Source organism: Carlito syrichta, unplaced genomic scaffold, assembly GCF_000164805.1.
Source record: "Carlito syrichta isolate Samal-C Ts95f unplaced genomic scaffold, Tarsius_syrichta-2.0.1 Scaffold288208, whole genome shotgun sequence".
In the NCBI taxonomy this organism is placed as follows: domain Eukaryota; kingdom Metazoa; phylum Chordata; class Mammalia; order Primates; family Tarsiidae; genus Carlito; species Carlito syrichta.
In genome coordinates, this window is record NW_007232304.1 from 21,871 (window position 1) to 31,532 (window position 9,662).

At 48.1% G+C, this 9,662-nt stretch overlaps 1 protein-coding gene across 1 annotated transcript; it reads left to right on the forward strand.

Moving 5' to 3' along the window:
* Positions 1 to 6,535: 6,535 nt before the first annotated feature.
* LOC103255525 (60S ribosomal protein L23-like) lies at positions 6,536 to 7,048 on the forward strand. The gene has a single exon (XM_008053496.2). The coding sequence runs from the start codon at positions 6,588 to 6,590 to the stop codon at positions 7,008 to 7,010; it is 423 nt and encodes a 140-aa protein (XP_008051687.1). The 5' UTR covers positions 6,536 to 6,587; the 3' UTR covers positions 7,011 to 7,048.
* The last annotated feature ends 2,614 nt before the right edge of the window (positions 7,049 to 9,662 follow it).

The window sequence follows — 9,662 nt, forward strand, 5'->3', positions numbered from 1 at the left end:
GGGCTCGGTGGCTCAGCCTGTCATCCCAGCACTTTGGGAGGCCGAGGCGAGAGGATTGCCTGAGCCCGCGGGGTTCGAGACCCACCCAGGCAACTTGGCGAGACTTCATCTCTACAATAAACCAAAAAATGAGCCGGGCATGGTAGCGCACACCAGGTGGAAGGATCGCTGGAGCCCAACAGGTCGAGGCTGCGGTGGCTGGGAGCGTGCCACTGCACTCCAGCCTGGGCGACAGAGTGGGAGACTCCGACTCAAAAAAAAAAAAGAAAAGAAAAGTTGGGCAACTTTAGATACTGTATAAGTGAAATCATGCGGTATTTGTCTTTTTGTGACTGGTTTATTTCACTTAGTACAAAATGCTCAAGGTTCATCTATCACATGACAGGATTTCCTTTAAGGCTGAACAATATTCCACAGTGTATATATACCTCATTTTGTTTATTCTCTCATCTGTCATGCTTCTATTTATTGGGAATAACCTGCAGGAACAGTGCTTATCATTAAGGGGTTTTTGTTGTTGTTTTATTTTGTTTTTAAGTCAGGGTCTCAGTCTGTCATCCAGACTGAAGTACGGTGGCATGATCATGGCTCACCACAGCTTCGACCTCCTGGGATCAGGTGCCCCTTCCGCCTCAGCCTCCTGAGTAGCTGGGACTACACACATGTGCCACCATGCCTGGCTTATTTTTTATTTTTTTGTAGAGATGAGATTTTGCTATGTTGCCCAGACTGGTCTCTAACTCCTGGGCTCAAGCGATCATCCCTCACTGGTCTCCCAGAGTGCTGGGATTACAGTTGTGAGCCACCACACCCAGCCTTATCATTAAATTTGTAGTAGGAAGAGTATCAGAAACTGGTTCTCTCCTTTCTTCCAGTACCTCTAAGGGGGCCCTTCATTTTTTTTTCTAAAAGTAGAAAATTATTAGATGAAACATCTTAGATGGAAACAAACAAGGTGGACAGACATGCGAATATCCTAGGTAAAACATAGCATTTAACAAAAAGGGAAGATACCTCGTAGGACAATAACAGCATATAGATTCTCTTTCTTTGTTTTTTTTTTTTTTGAGTTGGAGTCTCACTCTGTCACCCAGGCTGGAGTGTAGTGACACGCTCACAGCCACAGCAGCCTTGACCTGCTGGGCTCAGGTGATCCTTCCTCCTCAGCCTTCCAAGTAGCTGAAATTACAGGCACACACCATCACACCCGGCTAATTTTTTGATTTATTGTAGAGACGAGGTCTTGCCAAGTTGCCCAGGCTGGTCTTGAACCTGTGGGCTCAGGCATTCCTCTCACCTCTACCTCACAAAGTACTGGGATTATAGGCGTGTGCCACTGAGCCCAGCCTAGATTCTCTCTAGGTGGCCTGTTTCAGTAGATAAGGAAGGACAATCCACAGAGCTGTGACATTGTTTAATCCTAGAGTAGCCACATCTGGAGTCTGGAGTCGGACTCCAGAAGCTTACCTCCTTACAGAGTAAGAATCATCTCATGCCTCCCCTTCTCTGACTAAAGTCGTCCATCCATGGAGTCCCAAATCCTGATCCCAAGACCTAGGGCAACAGGGAAGGGTAAAGATCACCCAAACACAGAGATGTAACTCCCCTGTTTGAAAGATATATATATAAATAAATATTATTTTTTTATTTATTTATTTTTGAATTGGAGTCTCACTCCGTTGCCCAGGCTGGAGTGCAGTGGCAGACTCACGGCCACCCCAGCGTCGACCGGCGGGAATCTGGTGATCCTTCCGCCTCAGCCTTCCAAGTAGCTGAAACTACAGGTGCGCGCTACCACGCCCAGCTAATTTTTGATTTACTGTAGAGACTCAGTCTTGCCAAGTTGCCCAGGCCGGTCTCAAACCCGCGGGCTCAGGCAATCCACTCACCTTGGCCTCCCAAAGTGCTGGTATTACAGTTCGAGTCACCAAGCCCGGCAGAAAGATATCTTTTTTTTTGAGTTGGAGTCTCACTCTGTCGCCCAGACTGGAGTGCAGTGGCCGCTCCCGGCCACCGCAGCCTCAACCTGCTGGGCTCCAGCGATCCTTCTGTCTCAGCCTTTCGAGTAGCCGGAATTACAGGCACGCGCTACCACACCCGGTTGATTTTTTGATTTATTGTAGAGATGAGGTCTCGCTGCCCAGGCGGGTCTCGAACTCGCGTGCTCAGGCAATCCACTCACCTCAGCCTCCCAAAGGCGCAGGATTACAGGCTGAGCCACCGAGCCCAACCGGAAAGATATCTTACAAGGCAAATTCCTAGCTGGTAATAACTGAGAAGCCATGCTTTGGTATTTCTTCCTCCACTGATCTCCAGAGGAGACACAAAAACTAAGAATAACATTAATGTTCACATGAAATGAAAACTTCACAGCCGGGCTCGGTGGCTTAGCCTGTAATCCCGCACTTTGGGAGACTGAGGTGAGTGGATTGCCTGAGCCCGCGGGTTCGAGACCCACTTGGGCAACTTGGTGAGACCTCATCTCTACAATAAATAAAAAATTAGCCGGGTGTGGTGGCACGTGCCTGTAGTTCCAGCTACTTGAAAGGCTGAGGCAGAAGGATCACCGGAGCCCAGCAGGTCGAGGCTGCAGTAGCCGGGAGCGGCCACTGTACTCCAGTCTGGGCGACAGAGTGAGACTCCAACTTAAAAAAAACAACAAAAAAGAAAACTTCATTCAAATATGGACATTGCATACTTTATTTATTTATTTCCTTACTTTTTTTTTTGAGGTAGAGCCTCTTCCTCTGTCGCCCAGGCTGGAGTGCAGTGGCACACTCACAGCCACTGCAGCCTTGACCTGCTGGACTCAGGTGATCTTTCCACCTCAGCCTTCCAAGTAGCTGGAACTACAGGCATGCACCACCACACCTGGCTAATTTTTTGGTTTATTGTAGAGATGGTGTCTCACCAAGCTGCCCAGGCAGGTCTCAAATCCGTGGAGCTCAGGCAATCCTCTCAACTCGGGCTCCCAAAGTGCTGTGATTACAGGCATGAGCCACCACACCCGGCCTTTATACTTTCAATCAAAAGTGTTTGCTGAACGTTTATAGACATAAATAGTACTAGAGAGGAATGTTCTGAATCAGGTTCACAAGGAGCCTCCTAGCGGTTAGAGTGAAAAGGCAAATCACGAACATGCTACTGACTCTACAAAGGCAAGAGTAAGTTCATTCCGATGTTTGGAGGAAGGGGAGGGTGCTAATGTCTGGGAAGAGCAGACAACACTGCTGGGGGATGGGGGTTTGCATTGGACTCAGAGAAATGCCAGCTATTTAGGCGAACAGGATCAGGAAAGGCATTCTCTTTTTTGTTTTGCTTTGCTTTGTTTCAGCCAATACGTACCGAGTGCCAACTTTGTAGGTGTCAAGCTCTGTGTTCAGAGCTGAGGATAATGACAAAAAGACACAGCCCCTGCCTTCCAAGAGGTTTTCAAGACTGTTCCAGAAAGGGAGCAAGTTTCTCTAAGGAGAGCCACCCTGGGCCCCAGAGGACTCTCCAGGGAACTCTGTCCTGATGAAGAGAGCTAGATGGCCAGGGACTGGGGCTCCAGGGCTGACAGTCTGGTTGTGGCATCAGAATAGGATTTGGTTCTGACACTGTTCCCTGGAGCTAGCCAGACGGGGACACTCTGCCCACGACCACACCAACACGGTCCAGGGTAGAAACCATTCTTACCCCATGTCGCCATTGCCATGCACTTTCTTTTCTTTTTTTCTTTTTAAAAATCTGTCTAGGCTGGGCGCGGTGGCTCCAGCCTGTAATCCCAGCACTTTGGGAGACCTAGGCGAGAGGATTGTCTGAGACCAGGGGTTCGAGATCAGTCTGGGTAACTTAACGAGACCTCATCTCTACAATAAATCAAAAAATGAGCCAGGTGCAGTGGCTCACGCCTATAATCCCAGCACTTTGGGAGGCCAAGGCGAGAGGATTGCCCGAGCCCACGGGTTCAAGACCAGCCTGGGCAACTTGGCGAGACCTTGCTTCTACAATAAATCAGAAATCAGCAGGCATGATAGCACGCGCCTGTAGTTCTGGCTACTTGGAAGGCTGAGGCAGAAGGATCGCTGCAGCCCAGCAGGTTTCACTAAGTTGCCCAGGCTGGTCTCGAACCCCTATTATTCTACATCATAACCTCTGTTCCTTAGGGTGGATGCCTAGTAGTGGAATTGCTGGTTGAAATGGTGTATCTGCTTTTAGTTCCATGAGTAATCTCTATACCGCTCTCCATAGAGGTTGTACTAAATTGCACTCCCACCAACAGTGTGTAAGTGTCCATTTTCTCCACATCCATGCCAGCAATATTGTTGTGGTTTTTTTTTTTAATTTGCTTTTGTTTTGTGTTGGAGTGTCACTTTGTCACCCAGCCTCAACCTGCTGGGTTCAGGCAATCCTTCCACTTCAGCCTTCCAAGTAGCTGGAACTACAGGCATGCACCACCATGCCTGGCTGAGTTTTTATTTATTTATTGTGGAGGCTAGGTCTTGCCATGTTGCCCAGGCTGGTCTCGTACCCGTGGGCTTAGGCAATCCTCTCGCCTCCACCTCCCAAAGTGCTGGGATTATAGGCCTGAGACACCTTGCCCAGCTCAAATTATTTCTTAGAAACTCCAAAAATGTAAAATCTGGTAATACAGTTTCAAGTCACGGATTATTGTAAAGGTTCAATGAAACCCTGGAGATGAGGCCTGGAAGGGGATTATACACGGGCAGGGGCCAAGGGTGATCCTCACACGAGCTCCCCGGGTATGTGGGGAGGAGAGCAGAAGGTGCACAGCTGGGCCTGGGCATGCCCGCATTGATGTCTGGGAAAAGGATGGAGGATTCGGCCAAAATGCTTTTCATTCTGTGGAGCAGATCTGCGGTTGCTCAAGGAGAAACGGTGTGGCCTGGGGGAGGGCGCCGGGAGGCCAGGAGGCAGCTGCACTGCTGGCCTGTCACTCCAGGATGATGGATGAGCCTGCTTCTAGGCCTGTAATTAGCGATAGAGCTCCAAGGTCCTTCCCTTGGGGGAGTGCCTCCCTGGCACAGGGATTAAGGCTGAGACTGGGGTAGAAAGTTTGCCCCCAAACTCTGGTCCAGATTTCCAGAGGATGGTGTGTGTGTGTGCTTTTGTCCATGTGCAAGAATATGAGCACACGCATAAAACTTGTGACTTTTTTTTGGTTGGGGTTTTTTTTGTTTGTTTTTGGGGTTTTTTGAGTCAGCATCTTACTCTGTTGCCCAGGCTGGAATGCAGTGGCACGCTCACAGCCACCACAGCCTCAACCTGCTGGGTTCAGGAGATCCTTCCACCTCAGCCTTCCAAGTAGCTGGAACTAAAGGTATGCGCCACCACATCCAGCTAATTTTTTGATTCTTTTTGTTGTTTTGTGGTCTTGCTATCTTGGCCGGGCTGATCTCAAATCCTGGGCTCAAGCAGTCCTCCCACCTCAGCCTCCCAAAGTACTGGAATTATAGATATGAACCACTTCACCTGGCCACTTTCCTTCTTTTTTTTTTTGAGTTGGAGTCTCACTCTGTTGCCCATGCTGGAGTACGGTGGCACGCACACAGCTGCCGCGGCCTCAACCTGCTGGGCTCAGGTGATCCTTCCGCCTCAGCCTTCCAGGTAGCTGGAACTACAGACGCCCGCTACCACGCCCGACTTATTTTTTTACTTATTGCAGAGATGAGGTCTCACCAAGTTGCCCAGGCTAGTCTCAAACCCGTAGGCTCAGGCAATCCTCTCACCTCAGCCTCTCAAAGTGCTGGGATTATAGGTGTGAGCCACCACCCCCGGCAACTTGTGACATTTTTATCAATGTATGTACTCGTACGTGTGTTGTGTGTACTTACATATGTCTATAAGTTCACATGTGTGCTAAACGGCTAGTCAAGAGAAAGAGTAAATAGGATATGAAATGAGCTGAATACTTAAAATGCCTGACTTTTGTCTGGGTCACTTGAAGCATAATGTCAGTTTCAGAGAAGCCGCTGACTAGCCCCGAATGGCAGGCAGCCCGAGTTCCACAGAGGACGTAATAGAAGCAGCTGTGCTCTGTGGAAGCCGCTGCACCCTGAGGCCCTTGGTAGCTAAAACAGATCAGGAGGAAGGAGAATTTGCCAAAAGATTTTTGTTTGAATGAGGGAATCCGTATTTTCCCAACATTTCTCCTAAGATTCAAAATTATGCAGAGCTTTTGGGATGGAGGAGTATCATTTCAACCACGTCTTAGGACAAGGACCATCAGTAAATTCTCTAAAAAAAAATTACCGGCCGGGCTCGGTGGCTCAGCCTGTAATCCCGCACCTTTGGGAGGCTGAGGTGAGTGGATTGCCTGAGCTCGCGGGTTCGAGACCCGCCTGGGCAGTGAGACCTCATCTCTACAATAAATCAAAAAATCAGCTGGGCGTGGTAGTGCGCGCCTGTAATTCCGGCTACTTGGAAGGCTGAGGCGGAAGGATCGCCGGAGCCCATCAGATCGAGGCTGCGGTGGCCGGGAGCGTCACCGCACTCCAGTCTGGGCGACTGAGTGAGACTCCAACTCAAAAAAAAAAAAAAAACTACCGGACCTACTTCCTTTTTGTCTCTTTCCAGCATCCAAGATGTCGAAGCGAGGACGTGGTGGGTCCTCCAGTGCAAAATTCCGGATTTCTCTGGGTTTTCCAGTCGGCGCCAGGATCTACTATGCTGACAGTACGGGAGCCAAAAATCTGTATATCATCTCCATGAAGGGGATCAAGGGACGGCTGAACAGACTTCCCGCTGCTGGTGTGGGTGACATGGTGATGGCCACAGTCAAGAAAGGCAAACCAGAGCTCAGAAAGAAGGTGCATCCAGCAGTGGTCATTCAACAACGAAAGTCATACCGGAGAAAAGATGGTGTGTTCCTTTATTTTGAAGATAATGCAGGAGTCATAGTCAACAATAAAGGCAGGATGAAGGGTTCTTCCATTCCTGGACCAGTTGCAAAGGAGTGTGCAAACTTTTGGCCCAGGATTGCGTCCAATGCCGGCAGCATTGCATGAGTCTTCAGTGTATTTGTAAAATTTATAAAACTATTAAAAGGTACCTTCTCCTCCCTCCAAAAATAAAATTACCGGAGGCTGGCTGGGCACAGTGGCTCAGCCTATAAGCCCATCACTTTGGGAGACTGAGGTGAGAGGACTGCCTGAGCCCGGGGGTTCAAGACCAGCCTGCGCAACTAGCAGGTCGAGGCTGCAGTGGCCCTGAGTGTGCTGCTGTACTCCAGCCTGGGTGACAAGAGTAAGACTCCAACTAAAAAAAAAAAAAAAAAAATTCCTGAAGGCTGAGGTGAGAGAATTGCCTGAGCCCACAGGTTTGAGACTAGCCTGGGCAACTAGGCAAGACCTCATCTCTACAATAAATCAAAAATTAACCAGGCATGGTAGTGCATGTCTGTGGTTCCGGCTACTTGGAAGACTGAGGTAGAAGGATCCCCTGAGTCCAGCAGGTTGAGGCTGTGGTGGCCGTGAGCAAACCATTGCACTCCAGCCTGGGTGACAGAGTGAGACTCCAACTCAAACAAACAAACAAACAAATAAATAAAATTACCTTGAGCTCTATCTATAATCCCAGTACTTTGGGAGGCCTAGGAAGGAGGATTGTTTGAATCCAGGAGTTCGGGACCAGCCTGGGAAACACAGCAAGACCTCATCTCTAAAAAAAAAAATAATAATAATAATAATAAAATAAAAATAAAAATTAGCTGTATTTCCAGCTACTCAGAAGGCTGAGATGGAAGGATCACCTGAGCTCAGAACATTGAGGATAAAGTGAGCTGTGATCGTGTCACTGCACTCCAGCCTGGAGACAGAGTGAGACGTTTTGTTTCAAATAAAGCAAAATAAAATAACCTTGTGAGGAATGGAGTCTTGGTTACTGATTACAAATTCTTGGGGTCTACTCCCAACTCCTCTGCTTATCAGCCCTGAGACCCTGAATGCGTAGACGAATCGTTCTCTAAGGCTTCACTTTTCATCCAGAAAAAGGAGACAATGATGGTGCGGTGCTGTTGTATATTATGTAAACTTGAATGACACAAATTTGAAAAACTGAAAATCTCCCTAAATTAAAAGAAAAGCCAAGGGTTGTGTAATTCCAAAATTGATGGGTTGAGTGGATTGTAAACTGCCCTCACGATTGCTAGTGGCACTTGGGCTGGCAGAAGCAAGTAACTGCCATCCAATGTTCGTATCAGGTCATGAACTATCATGACTTCTGATAGTGACATTAATGACTAATGTGCTGTTATTTTAACATTCAGCATTGCAATTTAAAATATTTTCTGAATCCTAGCATGATGTTATCTCAGAGTTCATTAAGTGAAGGCATTAGTACTGAAAATACTCTCCGAAATCAATGACTTTGTAATGGAAGTCAGATATGATAAAGCTTGAATAACTGTCATGACATGCCAAGCAGTTAATTTAGGAGTGCCTACTCTGCAAAATATTAGAGATTTTGTGTTTGTAAATAAAAAAATAGCACGAAGACAGCAATATTCTACGATGGTTGAAGATTCCCCTCCCTGTCCTTTACAGTTATTGTTCTGGAAAATATAGTGTCAAATTATCTAAGTTTTGAATTATCCAGTGTCTTTGATGACATAGCGTCTTTCTAAGGCGTCATCTCCCCTTAAATGAAATGATGCAAACCATGTAAAATGCTTAGCACAGTGCCTGACAGCATGGGAAATGCTTACCACCAGGCCTGGAGTGGACAGCAATTGTGGTGATCAAACAAGGCTTATAGGGGTGAGGCTGGCTCTGACACACGTGGCTGACTGAGTGTAAACCATAAACTTTGGAACGAAAGTTAAAATCCCCACATCAGCTGTTGAAGAATCAGGAACAGCACAGACACCTCTGTGAAAGGGCGTGTCCGTGAGGCTATGCAGGACAAAGCTTCGACAGCGACACTATGTGGCGGCACGGCTTCACTGCAACGGAAACTGAAACCCCTCTTTCTTTTTGTTTTTGAGTTGGAGTCTCACTCTGTCACTCAGACTGCGTGCAGTGCCCGCTTCCGGCCACCGCAGCCTCGACCTGCTGGGCTCTGGCGATCCTTCCACCTCAGCCGTCCAAGTAGCTGGAACTACAGGTGCGTGCTACCACACCCGGCTAATTTTTGATTTATTGTAGAGATGAGGTCTCGCCAATTTCCCCAGGCGGGTCTCGAACCCGCGGGCTCAGGCAATCCACTCACCTCGGCCTCCCAAAGTGCCGGCCAGAAACCCCTCTTTCTTAGAACTTCCCAAACAAACCCAGTGTGGAAGAGTGGAGACTGGAATCGGGTTCCTGAGAGCGGGAAGGTCTTTGCCTGTCCCAGAGTGGAATTGCAGGGCAGGGCAGGGCAGGGCAGGAGGGTGAGGATCTTAGGGTGTGTGTGTGTGTGTGTGTGTGTGTGTGTGTGTGTGTATGATCTTCTGTCCATCTTTCTCAAGTGTCACAGGCAGGTGCAAGAGCTGGGGGCTTGTTAAACATGCCACAGAGGTAGGGATCGAAGAGTAAATTTACCTGCAAGCAACTTGAAGCTCCTAATTGTATTATGATATTGACAAAAAGCCCTTGATTTTTTTTTTTTTAAGTTGGAGTCTCACTCTGTCACCCAAACTGGAGTGCAGTGGCATACTCCTGGCCACCGCAGCCTCAACCTGG

What these genes read in the sequence shown, in the direction of transcription:
- LOC103255525 (XM_008053496.2), top strand. Translation starts at nt 6,588, where the DNA reads ATGTCGAAGCGAGGACGTGGTGGGTCCTCCAGTGCAAAATTCCGGATT.